This window comes from Anoplophora glabripennis, unplaced genomic scaffold (assembly GCF_000390285.2).
Source record: "Anoplophora glabripennis isolate ALB-LARVAE unplaced genomic scaffold, Agla_2.0 scaffold1413, whole genome shotgun sequence".
NCBI classification, from domain to species: domain Eukaryota; kingdom Metazoa; phylum Arthropoda; class Insecta; order Coleoptera; family Cerambycidae; genus Anoplophora; species Anoplophora glabripennis.
In genome coordinates, this window is record NW_019417503.1 from 50231 (window position 1) to 69905 (window position 19675).

Consider the following 19675-nt stretch of genomic DNA (forward strand, 5'->3'; position numbering starts at 1 on the left):
TACGGGATGCCTCGCTGAGGTAGGTCTCCTGGACAGCCATAACGTCTATGTTTAGACGGTTCAAGATGTCCACGAGTTCCGTTTTTTTGGCCCGGAACCCGTCAAGGTTCCAGGACGAAATTCTCAGCGAGGAGGGTTGGGAGGGCCGACGAGCCATTAGAAGTCGAATAATTTTTGCATATTCGACACCATGGTCGTCAGCTGGACGCAGAAGTCCTGAAGACGCTTTGTTGCGTCAATCAGGGCCGCCGCGCCCGGTTGGGAGGGTGTCGTGTCTGTGTGTGCGTGTGGTGAGGTGTTGTGTTTTTGTTTTTGTGTGTTTTGTGTTTTTCTGGTCATGTCAGCGTATGTGCGTCCTGGGGTTGTGTTTGGGGTGGGTAGGAGGGGCTGTCTGTGTGTTTGTGTAGTGTTTTGTGTCGTGTGTGTGTCTGTGTTTTGTGTTTTTGTGTTTTTAGCTTTGGGGTACTGAGGGCACCCCATATAGCTGGCGGGGTGTGGCCCGGCGCAATTTGCACACCTGGCGGGCGTGTCTTTGGCCTTTTTGCATACGTGCGTGCTGTGGTTTTCGCCACATTTTACGCACTTTGGCTCAGCTGTGCACCGGGTCTGGCCGTGGCCGAACCGCTGGCACCGGTGGCACTGTGTGGCAACCCGCTGCTTTCGCTGCAGCTCTACTCGAACCACGAGCGAGCAGCAGCGGGTTACCTTCAGGATGTCCTCCTGGTCCTGTGGGGCCTGAACTAGGACCAGGGGCATTTCCTGTTTATTTTGACGGCTCGCCATGCGGTGCACTATTGCGCCGGGGAACCCTTGTCTTGCGAGGTCGAGTTGGACCTCACTTGGCGAAACACCCGCAGGTATTCCGCGTATCACCACCCTCAGCGTTTTTTCTTCGCTGAGGGTGAAGGTGTGGTACTCCTCGCCTTTGTCTGTCAGTGTCTTTGTCAATAGTCTGTGGTCATTAGGTGTGTTTGGGTATATGGCTATACCGTCTTTAGTGAGTTTTATGTAGTTAATGTTAAGTGTTGTGAGTATTTTTTGTACTTGCGTCCACCGTTCTTGCTTTCGCAAGATTACCGGGGGGACTTGTTTGGTTTTGTTTTTGTGTGTTTTGTAGGGCGCTTGTGGAGGGTTTAGGTGTCGGGGTGCGCGTGTTTGGTGTTTGTGGTCGTGTTTTGTTTGTTTTGTCTGATTTTTTATGTCTGGGGGCTTCGTCCTTGCTAGAGGATTCCGCCGCGTGTTTTTTTGCGTTTCTCTGTGCGTGTGTATGTGTGGGGTGTGTGTGTGCCTGTCTGGAGTGTATTGCCTGTCATTTGTTTGTTTATGAGTTTGTCGAGTTTTTGATGTAATTTAGTGGTGTTTTCGTCAGATAGTTTAATTGTTTTTTAGAAATCGACGATTTGCTGTAAGGAAAAGTGGGACTTACCTGGGCATAACCCCGGCACAGGTACCTGTAACAAAGATGCCGACTTCCTCTATGCGTAAGCCGGGGATTAGGTCGGTGATTAAGAGGAAAGAAAGGGATTCTTTCCAGGTAGCCTTAATAAAGGCAGGTAGATCTTGCTCCTTGCACTGCACTTCACTTCACGGACAAGTCTGCTCAGCTCGGCTACTCGCTCGGAACTGAAGGATCGACCAGCAGCAATAGGAATAAAGAGCAGAGCGTTCTCTAGTACTTTTAAATTTCTATGAGGCCTAGTCTCCAGAATGGTCTTACTCATCGCGAAGTAGTGGTCAGTACACGTTCTAGTTTGTTTAAGGTTTCTATGATATTCCACAATCGATTTTTATCAATTTTCGATTGTTTGTCGTAAACGCCTATTACTAAATGACCTTGAACATATGGCGACATCTATTCATGTAAAAAGTAATAATTAATTTCTTATATGCATTGTCGTTTTCATCGAATGTTATGTCTGAGAATAATAGTATTGACGAAGGATTAATTTATTTTTATATAAATGGTGCTTCTAATAAAATACATATGAGTTATAAGGGAATATGTCCAGTCTGAAAATTGGTAAGACATTTTTATAAAGCTGTACTTACTCGTAGATATATTGTGTTTTGGTCCCACCCCCCCAGTGATAAATTAATAATATCAAAGTTTGCTTTCCCTGGCTTATGTTGATTTGATATTTTTAGGATAAGTATATTGTTAAAGGATTGTGTTAATTATTTACTGCTTTGCTGCTACATTTTATTTAGTACTGATTTCTTCATTTGCTCTCGTCGTTGCTCTGATAATAAACTTCAGTATATCTACGGTAGGTTTATTCTTTTATATTAGCATGTTTATTTAAGTATAGAGCCATCACGCAGTTTATTGTTATAGTGTAGGAGCATGTATGTCGGCTAGCACTAGATAGTTGTGCTTGCGGTCATGTTGGAAACCAGATCTATTCGTGGAATGCCGGATCCTTCTTGGAGCAACTACGGAGTCAAAGTATCTCCACATCAAATGGCTATTCCGATTAGACAAGGTAGGTAGTTAAAATGTATAACAAATGACAAACTTTAATACTTACAAAAGTAGAATTTTTCTAAATTGAACAGTTAAAATGTATATCTGTAGGTATACAGTGGTCTCCTTTACTAAATATTTTGTATGGAAAAAGAAAAGCAGTCGCTTTGATTTTGTTTTATTTTTTTGTACCAAGGCCAGTTGGACATAAAATATTGTGGCTTAATACTACTATTAGTCCACGGGCCCAGGCCCTTTTTTTTCTTTGATTAGTAACAAGCTGAATTTTGGGGAACAGCTTCGTTTTGACGAGGGGGTGTCAAACATGTCGATTTGGTGAATGATCAATATTTATTACTAACAAGCAGTTTTTTACTTAAATCGCATGATAATTGTATGAAAAACTCGAATAAACTTGTCCTACACGTTTGATGTTTTTTCCGAAGCGTCTCCCACATGTCAAAATAATATGATCTTAGAAGTTATTAATAACCACCTAATTTTTTCACAGATGCTTGGTAATAATTATTACAATTCATTGACATTTTTGTCCTACACGTAAAATGGAAGGTTTTCCTAGTCCTACACTGGGAAAGTGTCATTCCCACGGGTACAATTTTCTCATTAATAACAACCTAATTTTCGATTTTTTATTTTGAGAACAATGTTTGAATCAAGATTTTACCAATGTCCTACAAAAAAAATGGAAGCTAGTAATGAAAACAAATAAAATTATACTGGAAATTGTAACTCTACATTGATGTTGAGAATTGTATTATAAATAAATATATATAAGGATATATACCTGTAACACATACTTACATAAGCTTACACACACCAACCTTCCCTAGCTAACTTATGTAGTTTTACAATTTAATTTTCAATAATCTATATAATAATGAATTTTTCAATAATCTTTATAATAATAAGTTTTCTTAAAATTTATGAATTATCGAATGTTTTCACCATTGGTGAAAATAAAAAATTTCAAAATTCCCGCACCTATCAGGATTATTTTGGCGGTTTGCCCACGTTTTTTTTTTCGAGAGAATCAAGTGTGTTTCAGTCGTCCACGTTTTTGTGCTTTTTTTAGTGACTATGGGGTTCTTATGCAAATTATTGTGTGATAATCCGAATTTCAGAGAAAAAAGAGAGGAAATAAAAAAATTCTCTAAAGTAATTCTGATTGCTTGCAAACAATATAATATAATATTTTATAGTAATAAATTAAAATTTTTTTATTTTCATACAAAAACTTATTATTTTATCAATAGATAAAGGAGCTGTTTACTGAACAATCACACATGAGCGTGGTTATTGAGTAATTTTAATAGTAAAAATTAATGTAGAATAACAAAATTAATTATTTTAAAAATTAGAAACTACATATTAACTATTTTTGTGTATTAATTTTTTTTTGAAGTATATAAATTTAATTAATATACTTAATTTAAAGTTAATTAACATATACTAAAAGGTATTCAGTTACTGAAACGGGTTCAGTAAGTAACTCCTTTAAACTTGATATAAAAATGTATATTTCTTTGTTTAATTACATGTGTTTAATATACTCAAAAATACCTTTTATTTAAAATTTTTTTCTATAATTTCTAGAATAAAAATTAAAAATAATACAACATAGTATAAAAACATTTACATATTATTTTAAAATATAATAAAAAAATTCATCGGTTTGGCTCGACCTGGCTCTATAAGGGTACTTCGCTTAATATATCTACCCCCCCCCCAAACTCCCTGGGGGGTTACTAAACTATTTTTCTACTTTGTGGCATCATATACTGATCACATGTACATAGAAAGTTAAATATACACTTTTTTCATTGACATAGAGAAAAAACGCTTTGGTTTAGTTAGATAAGGATAAAGTTTGTTTATCACTCGCCCCCCCCTCAAACTCCCTGGGGGATTAGTAAACTATTTTTCTACTTTAGGATGCAAAAATTGCATTATTTTGGCGAAGTTTGGACATGTATAATCACAAGAAGATATAATGCTGATTTCAAAATTCGCAATTTTAAATAATTTTATATAATTTTTGTAGGACTAGAAATAGTAATTTTTTTATAGGACATAGTTTTTTTTTTATTAAAAATTCCCTAAAATATCGTTTGATTTCTTTGTCCTACAGTTATTAATGAGAAAAATGTACCCGTGAAAATGACATTTTTCCAGTGTAGGACTAGGAAAACCTTGTATTTTACGTGTAGGATAAAAATGTCACTGAATTATAATAATAATTACCAAGCATCTGTGAAAAAATTAGGTGGTTATTAATAACTTCTAAGATCATATTATTTTGACATGTTAAGAGTGGGAGACGCTTTGGAAAAACCATTGAACGTGTAGGACAAAAGTTTTTTCGAGTTTTTCATACAATTATCATGCAATTTAAGTAAAAAACTACTTATTAGTAATAAATATTTATCATTCACCAAATAGACATGTTTGACACCCCCGCGCTTTATTAGCTACCGTTTTCGAGAATTTTCGTAAAGGGAAAAGTTGGGCGTCTCGTCAAAACAAAGCTGTTCCTCAAAATTCAGCTTGTTATTAATCAAAGAAAAAAAAGGGTCTGGGCCCGTGGACTATATGTCATAGCTACAATTTAAATATTTTTAATTTGCAATGTGCAATGACATTTTTTATTTAATGGGCTATATAAAAAAAATTACAATTTAGGCCAAATTCTCTTTACCTAATTAAAGAAAAGAATGACTGTTAGGATTACCAAGTTTTAATCTCGGTGATATTTATGAGATTAACTCGAATTTGATGGTAACTGGAGTATTCATTTGTGGAGAAATGTGGAAAACATGAAATTTAGAGAAAGAAAATGTAGTAGACTTTTGCCAATAAGTGAAAAGAAAATATTTGGAGCATCGTTAGGTGGGTCGGTTAGAATTATTGTGTATAATATTTTTTTTATTGTAAATGATGTCATTTGTAAACGAAAACATAATTAATTTGCAATTTAGGAAGAGAAAGCAAAGAGAATAGTAAATTCAATAATTTCGGTGTGGAAAGTATTATCATTATATATACAGGACAAGAGGGTCCGTCTAATTTTTGGTAGCCTATAATTTTAAGGCATGCAAGGCCAGTAGGCAGTGCAGTTGATGATGTCGGATCTAAAAACACGTGCTGTAAATAGAGGCAATTTGTTATTTAAACTGTTGTAATAGATAATAATATAAATACATGTAAAGAATGTGTAATTTATCAGATCTGAAGGTGTCGATCGCAATTTTCTTTGGTTCCTAGTTTCCTACAAAAATCAAAACTTGTGGACAAGTGTCAACTTCACTTTAACGTATTTGGTTCCATTTAAAAAATACAATGAGTATTTCAGAAATTTTGTCAACCATAGAATTAGCAATTGAATTCTATGAAAATTATTAATTTTATTAATCTGTGTTAAATACTATTTCCATGAAAATATAAATATACAATTTTACCATTTATTGAACCCAATTTTTGGAATACCAGATCTATTCGTTGTATACAGATATAGGATTGTTTTGATATTCTGTTAAGCACTTGATTTTAAATGAAATCCTATAGTGCCAAAATTGTATTAGAAACTTACCACTATTTTTACAACGGTACCACTATTTTTAGGAAAACTTCAAATGTATTATTAAATTTACCCTGTTAGAACAGTTATAAAATACAGAAAATCTGAAATTTGATATTTATTTTTTAGTTTTTTTTGTTTCATAAATATTTACCATGGAATTTTATTGTTTACATTATTACTGTTTTTTTATCGGGAATTGATATATGCTATAAATGACACCAGATCGTCGTCTATTTTTCAGTTATACATCAATCATGTGATAGTATTTGAAATATGATTTTTAGACACTGATTTTCCCTAGAAACAATTGAACATCATATTTGAGTCTACTTTTTTTAATGTTGATGAAATCTTTAAATTTTTTTAATACTTATAAAAAAGTAGTTTTTTCTTCAGTTTCTTTATAAAAGACAGTGCGACAATGACATTGCAGCATTTACAAGGAGAAGGTAAGGTAATCGGATTTTTGTAATTTTCGATATTTATTTTCGATTTTAATTTTACGAAGTAGTTCGACACAATGTTCATAAGTTTTACCAGCCAGCTAAATCCACTAAATGCGACACATTTTTCAATTGGGAGCGTGGCCTAGTTGGCAGCGTTCGGGTCTGACAGTCACGAGATCGGTGGTTCGAGTCTCGTCGCGTGACTTTTTTTTTCAAAATGCACCATATGGTTTTTTATTATTTTTCTCATCTCAAAAATTATGAACAAACGAAATATTATAATAACTACTTATGTATATGTACAAATATTCTTCAAATATTTCATTAAAATGCACAATTGGTTGATAAACAATATTTATTATGAATTAACAATAAGGTTTAATTAAAAAAAAAATAAACAAACGAGGTCAGGTACGATGTACTTTTATTTTATATTTATGTTAGTATTTGACATTTTACGCAGTGTGGCACGAGCCAGAATGGTAGTTATCATAGAAACATGGGAAGCAGAACTTTTTTAAGCATCTAGCTTTCTTTTTCTTATCTCGAAAATTATGAACAAATGAAATATTATAAGAATGTAGGAATATTCTTCAAGTGTTTGATTAAAATTTTGAGCTAGGTTGTGTGGGTTTAGAAAAACCGCTTACAGAACACACCTGCTCGGGCATAAAAAGTTTCAGTAAATTTCACAAAGGGTAGAGAAGCATCGAAACTGTGCGATGAAAGAACAATCTTCCAAATGTTAACGAAATTTGCTTTGACGTCGATATTTTGCAAACAAAATGTGTCTGTAAAAACATAAAATTTACACGACGTGCTAGATGCTTAAAAAATTTCTGCTTCCCATGTTTCTATGATAACTATCATTCTGGTTTATGCCAACCACACTGCGTAAAATGTCAAATACTAAAAATAAAATAAAAAAACATCCTACCTGACTTTTAAAGAATCCTTATTGTTAATTCATAATAAATATTGTTTATCAACCAATTGTGCATTTTAATGAAATATTTGAAACATATAAATAAGTAGTCATTATAATATTTCGTTTGTACATCATTTTCGAGACGAGAAAAATAATAAAAAAACTATATGGTGCATTTTGAAAACGCTACCAACTAGGCCACGCTCCCAATTGAAAAATGTGTCGCATCTAGTGGATTTAGCTGGCAGGTAAAACTTTAAAATCGATTATCTCGGTAATTTATGAACGTTGAGCCGAACTGCTTCAGAAAATTCTTATTCAAGGTCCAAACTACATGTACTATAAATATGAAAAATTACAAAAATCCGATTACCTTACTTTCTCCTTGATAGATTGGCATTTGGCAATTGACATTTGGACATTAACATTTTATATATTTTTATGTAAGATTTTTCTATAAATTGTGGTGATTTCTTTTAATTGTCTTATATTTGTCACCTTTATTTCAGTGCACTTAGAATAATAGCACTAGAACTGTGTCCGTTTATTTTGTAGTTTACAATAATTCAATTAAAAAGTAAACATCAAAAGATTATCGAATTAGTTAAATGTTAAATCTAAATTTGCAATTCGTCATTTAATTGCACAGATGTGCGGTCTCAATTGTTTATAATTAAATTGCAATAAGGAGAATAATTCATTCATATGATAAAAAATGTTCTATACAAAGGATGTTGGTATACTTGAGACTGTAACACCTCCACAGTCCTCTCAATAATTATATCCTAAGTAACACCTTATGGAAAAAAAAAATAGAAAAATAGATGGGACAAAACTAAAAGAATTATAAAAGTATTACAGTCATAAGTAACCCTATACAAGATAGCTCACTTGTTTTTATATACAGGGTGTTTATTAAGTACTTGTACAAACTTTAAAGGGCAAATCTTTAACTAATTTTAAGATAAAAAGTTCATATGAACATGGGTCTGCAATGACTTTGTTCTTGAGATACAGAGCGTCCAAAAAAAATTTTTTTGTTTGTATTTTCATTATATTTTTGTCCAATAACATGGCAATTTGACTAAATTCAGGAAACTGGGAGTATTGATGATGAGAAACTCAAATACTTACTTAGTTTTGTGTTTAATGTTAGAAGGCGCCATATCCAATACCTGGATTTAAATAACCATAACTTTTTTGTGTCGCACTGTATGTTATTTTTGACTGAACATACCTATTCTCCATTCAATTTTGCGTACACAAGGTACCCTTTTCTGTAAAAAAACGGGTTTAAAGTTAAACCTGCGTTGGAATTTTGTAAGTCTTTTATTGAATGTATTGCGATGTGCCAAACTTAGATCATTTGCATCATCTGCTTTAATTATTAATTGCAAAGTTATTGGATACTGCTAATCACTTTTGAATCCATCACAGATACGAGTATAACTATGGTATCTAGTTTTTGCTATCGGCACCCAATTCTGGTGGATCTGGAATAAAAAATTTTGATCTCGTGATTAAGTTCAGATTCGGAAATTTAACTACAAAAACGGTAATACTTTCTTTAAAAAAACATTGTATACAATTTTTTTTAATTACATAAATTCAAATCAAACTTATTTAATGAGTAACAATAAGAATGCAATTATCAGAAATGGGTCACTGGCACTTAATCTTAATACGTAACCAGTTTTTAGTTTAGTTTCTTTAGTTTACATGTTTTTAAATGTTTTAAAATAACAAATGAAATAAGTCAAATATAAATAGTTTTATTTCAGAATTGTTTTGGGATTTTCAGAATTTTGATGATTTAAAATTTACAAAAGTCCAGGATCCAGGGATTTTGAAACCCCTGGTTGAACTCTAGATATCTTCTAACATATTTGGTAAAAGATGTCAAAAAAATTGAATTGAGTCAGTTGTTACATTTTGCTTGGTGCTAAATACTTCTTCCCAATTATTTAATTCACAAAAATTTTAGTTATTCTTAAATTTTATTTTAAAAGAAGAGGTGTTATAAACATTATTTAAATTATCAGTAAAACTTAAAAAAACTGCTTTTCTATTGTTTATATACAATCAACTTACACATATAGCGAAGTGTTAAGGTAGTACAACTGTTGCAATTGAGCCAAGCTACCAATTAAAAAAAAATTATTCGGATAAATAATAAATAATCTTTTTACTCTTTATTAAGGCATTAAGATAATTCAAACAAATCCTATCAAATGAAGTCAAACAACATTCTTCGATACCAGAAATCTCGGTATGCATATCAAACCTCAGACAAGATTGCTAACTGCTGGTACTGCGAGAAACAACTACTCTATGAGCTATATGCCCCAACTATTATTGAATCACACCACACAAGTACTGACTACATGGTAAAAAATAATTATTCAAAATAAAAAATGAAATGTTTAATTAATAGAAAATCACATACCTGATATCTTTAAATTCTCAAATAATGCAATCATTCAGAGAAACACCCTATATTTTTGCTTTCATTGACAAAGTTTGATCACGTACAAACTACAAACTGCTACAAACAGATCTTTTTGTTTCCACATATTACTTGCAGACAGTGGCGGCTCGTGAAGGAGGACTCTGGGACTCCGCCCCCCCAGATATATTCAAACTATAAACTTAAAATAATGTATTTATTTAAATCAATAAGAAATCTAAATAGCATGCATTCAATATCTCTTGGATGTTAGGTTGGTTGCATAAAGTGCATGTACTCCGTGAACGTAGCTCATGTTGTTCATAGTTTATCTTAATGACTTAATTAGTATAATTGTAAAAAATTGTTATATAACAAATTATGCAGATACAAATTTACTTATTACTGGTAGAAATTATCCGGAAGTAACTGATTTAAGTAATACCTTATTGCATAATGCAAAGCAATGGTTCTCAAAAAATGGTCTTTTATTAAATGTGGAGAAAACAAATATTATTTTATTTAGAACTCGACAAAGTAATATAGAAACTCCAGATAAATTACAAATGCAAGATGGTCACTTGAAATACAATACCCATACAAAATTCTTAGGTGTATATATTAGTGAATATTTGGACTGGTCACCACATATCGATAATTTATTTAGCAAATTGAACAAAATATGTTATAGTTTCAGAATCATTGCCAAGTATTTGAATGAAAGCTCATTGCGTATGATATATTTTTCCAATTTTGAAGCAAGTATGAGATCGGGAATAATTTTTTGGGGGAGTAGCAATATCCAAAAAATATATGTGTTACAAAAAAGAGTTTTACGAATAATGTACAAATTAGAGTATAGTCAAACATGTAGAGGTTTATTTAAACAAAAAAGGTTAATGACACTTTTTGCAGTTTTCGTTTATGAATGTCTTGTATATGTAGTAAAAAACAGAGATATTTATGATTCATAATGTCGGTCACGAGTACAACACTCGTAGTATAAACATTACTTATCCAATACATAGGTTAGCTATAACTGAGAAGAGTCCACAATATATATGTATTAAACTTTATAATAAACTTCCGGAAAGTATAAATAATATTAAAGGACTTCATAAATTTAAGAAGGTGATTAAAATAATGTTAGTAGAATTAGAACCATATAGGTAGTTTAAATGATTATTTGTTAAAATAGTTTTTTAGGTATTCTTTAGTTTACAATACTGACAATATTTCATTTTTGATGTAGATACAATGGTCGGTTACAGTGTAGCTTTACCTTCTCTGAAATAAATATTATTATTATTATTAGCTCAGATTAATGCCATCTGCCATCTATGATCGTACCAAAGAGTTATGTTTAACCGCGCGCGCAATCCCCACTCCATCGCGGACCGTGAAATCTGAGTCCATCGTGCAAGCATATTTTTATATTTGATTGGACAAATTGGCACCTGGAGGGGATAGGCGACGATAGGCTCGCGTGCTCGCACGTTTTGTTTTGGGACTCCATGAGGCAGTAACCCGTATCACTGAAGTGTGGTTATATGTTTTGTTTTTGCTTTGGCGGTTTTTAAAACATTATATTTTATAAGTTTAAGTTTAAAATGAGGGTTTGTGAAATAAAAAAACTTGTAATTAGTAATTTAAGTTTAGAGGAAAAAGTTGAATTGAAAAATAACGGACGTCCAACGCCAGTGTTGAATTTAGTTGAGGTGCAGAAAGAGTGCAAAAAGTGGGGCGGCTTTCGCAAATTTGATAAAAACATTTATTATGAGACCCTGTGGTTGTGTGGTTGTGACCAAACAAATAGATTTTTTTGTTATGTATGTTTATTGTTTGGAGGAGGCGAAGAAAACTGGACGAAAACTGGAGTTTCTGACTTGAAACATTTAGAAATTAAAATTAAGAAACATGAAAATTCTCCTAAACACAAAAATAAGTTGGTGAGTTTTTTACTTTTAGGAAGAGTAAATATTGCTTCTTGTTTAAATAGTGCTTATGCAGAACAAATACATAGTAAATAGTCATAACGAAAATCGATTTCTTCTGTCAAAAATTTTAAATATCTTAAAACTATGTGGTACATGTAACCTTTCTCTTCGTGGACATAATAAAAAAAGTGACTCGGTTAACAAAGGGGTATTTTTAGAACTGATAGACTATAGTGCAAAAATTGATCCCATTTTAGATAAACATGTTAGTGATGCCCATGTTTTTGAAGGAACTTCAAAAACTATACAGAATGAACTATTACAGTAATCTACATAATTATATCCTAACTGGGTTGGTTGATCGATTATCCACTTCAGCCCCCACACGTTGGAATTTTATTTCTCTCATTGTATCTAAGTAGCTACTGTACACACTAACAGTATTCATTTTGGGGTACTTGCAAAACACAATGACCTCCAAATTCCTTAAAATTTTTCGCCTGCGGCGCTAAGCGGGTGGCTCCCGCCCCCCACAACTCCTGCAGCTCTTATAATATACGTCCTCTTTTCAAAATGCGCCCCCCCTGTATTCAAACCCACGGGCCGCCACAGCTTGCACACCAATCGATTAATCGATTTTGATTATTTTTTTGATGTGGACTTTTGCTTTTCATCTACATATTTTGGTATTATACAGAGTGTTTTTTAAAACCTACAAAATTGATGTATGGTGATAATATCCGTTCATAACTTTTCCTCTTTCAGCAATAACTATTTTTTATCTGATAGGTGATACTATTTGGAAGTTTTAGCACCTCTTGCAGAATTTTTATTAAATGAGCGGTTTGGGTATAAAAAAATATTTTTTAAATGTCTACATTATCGTGCCACCCATATTATAATATTTAACAAAGTGCTAGTAGGTATTAATTTTGTAGGTCGACTGTAATTTCAGTATGATCTTTAAGTCATTGTGACTAACAATTTTTAATGAGTGGTTACGATGTTAAGATATACCACCTATTACTTCATTTTTCGATATGGATATACGATGGATTAGAGTTATTTACAATGTGTCTAGTTTTATTCAAAAAATTAGAAAAAACAATCAAATACAATGCATTGATAGCATTATTATTGGCCCTGTTATTCTACCCAATGAACTGTATGGGGAATTTTATTTAGAATTTTTGTAAAACACTACCCGAGTTATTGGAAGGTGTGCCGTTATTACTCAGAGCTAACATGTGGTTCATGCATGTCTGACAGTATCTGAACCAAAGATTTCCTCGTCGATGGATCGGTAGAAGGGATAATGCTCCTGTTAACTGGCCTGTACTTTCACCAGACTTAACACCTTGCGACTATTATCTTTGGTGCACTTTGAAAACAACAGAGTATGCTTTCACATCTAACACTGAAGAAAAGTTGTGGAGGCATATCCAAATTGCCTTCAGGAACTGCAAAGGGTGCATTTTAACTTTCTTCACCGAATTAACCTTTGTTGTAGAAACAACAGTGATCATTTTGAACAGTTTTTATAATAAGTTGTACTAATATTAATAACATCAACTTTGTTACTTTTATCTCCAGCATTTTTTATTATATCTTATTGTTTTTACTAATTATCTCAATAAAATTAGGCATGTTGTAAATAAATCTAATTCGTCATACGTGTATGTATCCATATCGAAAAATGAAGTAAAGCGTGGTATATCTTATCGTAGTAAACACTCATTACAAAATGTCAGGTACAATGACTTAAAGATCAAACTGAAATTAGTCAATCTACAAAATCAGTGCCTATTAGCACTTTGTTAGGTATTGTAATATGGGTGGCAAGATAATGTAGACATTCAAAAAATATTTTTTGTACCCAAACCGCTCATTTAATCAAAATTCAAAAGCTATCAAATTAAAAATAGTTATCATTTTTGCCCGAAAGAGGAAAAATGAACGGATATTATCACCACATGTCAATATTGAAGGAGTTGTAGGTTTTAAAAAACACTTTGTATAACACCAAAATGTGTAGATCAAAAACAAAAGTTCACACCCCAAATATTATTAAAATGGAATAATATGTATTTGAGTTATTTACAAAATTCAAAAAATTTTCACTAACTTTGAGGCCATCTAGTGGCCAAACGAAGCAATTTAGGATATAGGTGAATTAGCATAAATCTGCCTATTTTGAGGCCACGAATCTGTGGTCTTCCGTTGTACACGTTATTCTGGGACACCCTGTATATATACAGGGTGGTCGCGATGTAATAGGCCAAAATTCATGACTAGATTCCTGACGTGAAAATATTGCGATTTAGACAAACTCACCTTAGTCCAAAAGTTGATAGTGCAAGATAGCGACTATCAAAAAGTATAGCTTTTTTGTGTAAAAGAAGTTGTAAAATCAGAATTTGCTACCTGAGAATTAGATTTTTGAAAGATAAAAAAGTTCTGTCGTTTTCAACGCATTCGACCTAGCGCAGGTGGCGCTCTCTATGAGCTACAAGCAAACCATGAATATATTTCAATCTCTCGCCCCAGAAAACCCCTAACACCAAAATTTCATCTCGATATGAGCATATACTATGAAATAAATAAGAAAAAACTAAAATAATATTTTGCATTAAACACCCTGTATCTCTGTAAGTATCAACTTTTGGACTAAGGTGAGTTTGTCTAAATCGCAATATTTTCACGTCAGGAATCTAGTCATGAATTTTGGCTCATTACATCGCGACCACCCTGTATATATATATTTTTTTGACACCCTCTATTTCGAAAACGAAGCATTTGCCGACCTACGTTTATAGGAATTTTTTTTCACATTTTTGGATGTATAATCTGCTCTGGAATTCTCTGAACAACATTTTACGACACCCTGTATTAGATCAATTTTTTACTGTAAAGTTAGCATACGATAATTTCTGTTGGGTTTTTAAAGCAAGGTATGGTGAAACAACAAGTGAGGAATATAATGTCAATACTATTTGAAGTAAAGTGAATAACGTCAAGGATTACATTATATTAAATCACAAGTAAAATTTTTTGTAAAAACATTTATTTTCCGTAACGAAGAAAAAGAGTGCTCTAATCAGTTATATGAATCGACACATCTTTTAATAAACAAAGTGTACCAATTTTGCCTAACATGGAATTATACAGGCTGTTACAAATTCGCTTCTCACTACAGGGATCTCGGAAATGGTAAGAGGTACGAAGTAGCTTAAATGGGGGCAAAGTTGCGTAATCAGGGGACCAACATTATGCCTTTAAAAAATCGCTAACATCATTAGTTTTTGAAATATTTGAAAAAAACCGAAATTTTGAAAATCCGTTTTTGTTTCATATCAGCCTTGTTTGAGGTGATATTGAAAAAAGAAGAACAGTTTCTCATGGCCACTTTTTGCCCTCTATCGAATGGCATAGTCAATTTTTATAAATAACGTTTTGTCTCTCCAGGACCATCATCAACTTCATTTTTTTAAATATGACCCTAGAAATTTTATTACATTCTTTGCAAACCTTCAGGACCCCCAATACTGTACTGCCTCAGCCCAAACCAGATTTAGATGTTTTGTCTCGAAAAATTCATCTTCAGTGTATTTGTTCCAAATTTATCTAAATTTTTTATATAGATTTCTTTGTTTATTGAATTATCGTACACTGTAAGTGTCGTTAGACCCTGTGAAATCCATCTAGTTATTTAAACTATTACCACCACGCGTTACAATAAAACATTTGTTATTATTAACTATTACCATCACTTGGTCATACATAACTCAATAAGTTGTTGCGTCAAAATTAAAACATTATTACAATTTTAATTTTATTATGACAAATTAATTCTTAAAAATGCAAACCTATCAACAACCAAAACGCCAACTGAATATTATTCTTTAAAAAATTTCAGTAAATGTTGAAAATAAAGATCAGCGTAATATTATCGGAATTTATTATATCTGTAACTGCAATTATGAAAGAGCATTTCAGATGTATTCGTATGAATATCCTGAAAAAAATATATCGGAATTTGTTTGAGTTTTGAGCACTCGAGTAGCCTAGAAATAACTATGGACTCGGAAATAAAACTAATAATGTTTTATTTTAATACATGGTGGTAATAGTTTAAATAACTGGATGGATTTCAGAGTCTAACGACACTTAGTATACGATAATTCAATAAACAGAGAAATCTAAACAAAAAATTTAGATAAATTTGGAACACTAAAGATGAATTTTTCGGGACAAAACGTCTGAATCTGGTTCGGGCTGAGGCAGTACAGTATTAGGGATCATGAAGACTTGCAAAAAATCAAATAAAATTTCCAGGGTCGTATTTAAAAAAATGAAGTTGATGATGGTCCTGGAGAGACGAAACGTTACATATAAAAATTGATTATGCCATTTGATAGAGGGCAAAAAGTGGCCATGTGAAAGTGTTCTTCTTTTTTAAATATCACCTCAAACAAGGTTGATATGAAACAAAAACGGATCTTCAAAATTTCGGTTTTTTTCAAATATTTCGAAAACTAATCATGTTAGCCTTGATTTTTTAAAGGCATAATGTTGGTCCCTTGATTACGCAACTTTGCCCCCATTTAAGCTAGTTTGTATCTCTTACCGTTTTCGAGATACCTGTATTGAGAAGTGAATTTGTAACAGCTTGTATATTTCTTTTATACTTAAAACTTTGTCGAATAAGTATAAATAAAAATAACATTCCACATTTTCACACTTCGTTCACTCTAACCATGGACATACATTTATTTAAAAACTTAAAATTGTCAGAAATGGAAATTCTTTTGTAATTTTTAATTTCAAACAATTTTTTCTAGTGAAATTTTTTGAAAAAGTAAAAATAAAGGGTAGTTTATTCATATGACATTTTCATACATATATTCAGGGCAACCCCATTTTAAATACACGCAAAACATTTTATCAATTGTGCTTCTTTTCCATAAAGTGAGAAATTTTTTCCTTTTATTTATTCTAACCGTGGACATCCTGTATAATAAGTCTCTTTCAGTGTTTAACTTGCAAATACACTAGTTAATATGAAGGAAATATTTTTGGTTTTTATATGAAGTCTGGTCATTTATATCTTAAATTTTGTTAGTTTTGAAGTTATACTATTTGAATTTAGTAAATTACTTTACTACATACTATTATTTTCGATAATTTATTTAATAGTTACAAAAATTTAGAAAAATAAGGATTATTATAAATATCAGATTTAAATCTGCTATTGAAAATGCATTGTATCTGTATTATTTTCTAGTAAATTGTATTTTATTTTGATAGGCAAAACTGGCCAGGACGACATATGTTATGTTGTGGCAAAATATGACTATGAGCATCAAGGACCACAGGAATTAGATTTGAAGAAAAATGAACGATATGTTCTTTTAGATGATACTAAACATTGGTGGAAAGTCCAAAATTCTAGGGGCCAGGCTGGATATGTCCCCAGTAATTACGTAAAGAAAGAAAAACCATCACTTTTTGATAGTATAAAAAAAAAGGTAAAGCATGTAACGAACATATATTTAAATAAGTACCTACAAACGTGTGATACACACATAAACACATTAGCAGTAGTGACTAATAAAAAAAAAATAAAAGTTCAATAGGAAGATTTTTAAATTGATTGTTGAATTCTAACAAACCACACATTTTTTATTAACTAAGCCTTGCAGTGATTTTTTCTCCTTTTCTTATTTATTCACTTTCTGCTGCAACAGTATCTACCTCTGTCTATGTTTAATGTGAATAGTGTAATGTAGTTTATTATTAATTTAGCTTATTAATCTTTATGCTGTAAAGATACAGTCATTGTGACACAAATTACTCTAATATCGAAAAATATGTCAAATTTTTCCAAGAGTATTAAAAGGTCATTTCCCAGTAAAATTTAATTTTCAAAGGAATTTTTGTAAATATTTTTCAATTCCCCATTTTTTGACTGTCGATCTTTTTGTGCATGAAATAGAAGCAGAATATACAGGGTGTAACTTTAAGTGAAGGTCAATTTTTAGGGATAATAATAGTTGTTCCCTAGAATACAAATTTCAAATTCTTTTTTTTTAATGAACTAAATAGTTCAGTTATAATTTGATTTTTAAACTGCACTTAAAGTGATGTTAATAAACCTGGTGTCATGAAATGAGTATAGTAAATAAACTCTTTTAATGTGATGTCACATATTTAGGCAACCCACAACAAATTGTCATAGTTGAAATTGTGCAGACCGAATCTGATCCTTGTGTACTATTTACATAGATACTATAAAAATGAACAACTTCAAATTAATTTATTTTTACAGAATTTAAAAGTATTTAAGTATAAGGGGTCATCCATAAATTACGTAAGGGTATTCTTTCACATTTTCAACTCCCCCATCCCCCATGTAAAGAAACCGTAAGATTTTTCATAACCCCCTTCTCCCTCCCCCACCTAACGTAATACATTACATGATTCAATTAATTTTTTTTTTTATTATAAAAAAAGCTTTACAACTTCTAATTATAACATTTATTAATATATTTGTTATATTATAAATACATAATAACATTTATTAATATATTTGTTATTTTAGAGGAGAAAAAAATGAATATCGACTTTTTTGGTCACGAAAAACCCACGAATAAAATTTAGCTCTGTCGCAGTTGTCACATTTTAGGTTTACTTATAGCTATAATTAATAAAAACGGCAATTCGCGAGTTGTTAAAACGGGAGAATAGAAATAAATATACCTAGTAAGCAACTGGAAACGAACGTCATAAAAAAGTAAAGAGATAAGAGTCGATAAGAGACTGACCTCTGAACTGTTGAAGTGGGTGAGTCTTTTTTTGCGACGTAGTATACAGAATCGGAATAAGGACGGGAGCCCGCAAAATGAATAAAAGTGAAATAGATAGCGATGATTACAATACAGATGACGGTGTGAAAAGGAAAAGAGAGGGATAAGGAGAGGTAGAAATGTTTGGAAGAAGCAAAAAAACAAATAGATCCCCTGTGAAGGTAGCTACGGTTTTGGAAGATAAAATTGACATTCTGCTGAGAGAAATAAGAGCAATAAAAGTAGAAATGGAAAGTGTCAAAGAAATAAGAACGGAGGTAAAGCAAATAAGAAAAGAGATGAAGGAATATAAAGAGGAGATATATCAACTCAGAAAAGAGAATGGTAATTTAAAAAAAGAATGTGAAACAATTAAACAAGAGAATGAGGAAATGAAAAAAGAAATAAAACTGACTAAAAATAGGGTAGATAATCTCGAGAAATATGCGAAAGAAAATAATGTAATAATAACAGGAATGATAATTGATACAGATGATGCAAAAGCCTTAAAAGAAACAATGGCAAATTTTTTAGAAATGAAGTTAAATGTTGAGGTTAAACTAAAACGCGTACGTAAATTAGGCCAAAAAACGTGTCTGATGGAATTAAGCTCAGAAGAAGATAAGAAAATGGTTATGGAGAATAAGAGCAAACTACGGAATCTAAAGAATGAGCGAATTTATATTAACGATGACTTAACAAAAAGCGAAATAGAAATGCGTAAAATGATTAGGGAAAAAGCGGAAGAAGAGCGAGCAAATGGAAAAACAATAAAAATTGGATATAAAAAACTAATTGTAGATGGAAAGGTATGGAGATGGAACCAAAATGAAGAACGATTAGAGGAAGTGAACAAGAGGAAGTGAAACAAAAAACTAGCTACAGGAGAACATAAAAGATGTAAGTTGAAGGACATGGCAATGGAAAAGGTAATAGGAAAAGAGAAACAAAATCGGTCCCAGGAAAATGAGATAAAAAAAGGCAGAATTAATGAGGAGCTGCGAGTAGCAA

At 31.9% G+C, this 19675-nt stretch overlaps 1 protein-coding gene across 1 annotated transcript; it reads left to right on the forward strand.

The window, feature by feature from the left end:
* Nucleotides 1-1884: 1884 nt before the first annotated feature.
* On the forward strand, nucleotides 1885-19530 carry LOC111692381 (spectrin alpha chain, non-erythrocytic 1-like). Its single transcript, XM_023456363.1, has 4 exons — nucleotides 1885-2020; nucleotides 2336-2483; nucleotides 17127-17347; nucleotides 18847-19530. The coding sequence occupies exons 2-4, from the start codon at nucleotides 2384-2386 to the stop codon at nucleotides 19528-19530; spliced, it is 1005 nt and encodes a 334-aa protein (XP_023312131.1). The 5' UTR covers nucleotides 1885-2020; nucleotides 2336-2383.
* Nucleotides 19531-19675: the final 145 nt, after the last annotated feature.

Coding starts and splice junctions, on each gene's coding strand:
- LOC111692381 (XM_023456363.1), top strand. CDS start 2,384: ATGTTGGAAACCAGATCTATTCGTGGAATGCCGGATCCTTCTTGGAGC. Junction 2,484..17,126: donor GGCTATTCCGATTAGACAAG/GTAGGTAGTTAA, acceptor TTATTTTGATAG/GCAAAACTGGCCAGGACGAC. Junction 17,348..18,846: donor TTGATAGTATAAAAAAAAAG/GTAAAGCATGTA, acceptor TCCCCTGTGAAG/GTAGCTACGGTTTTGGAAGA.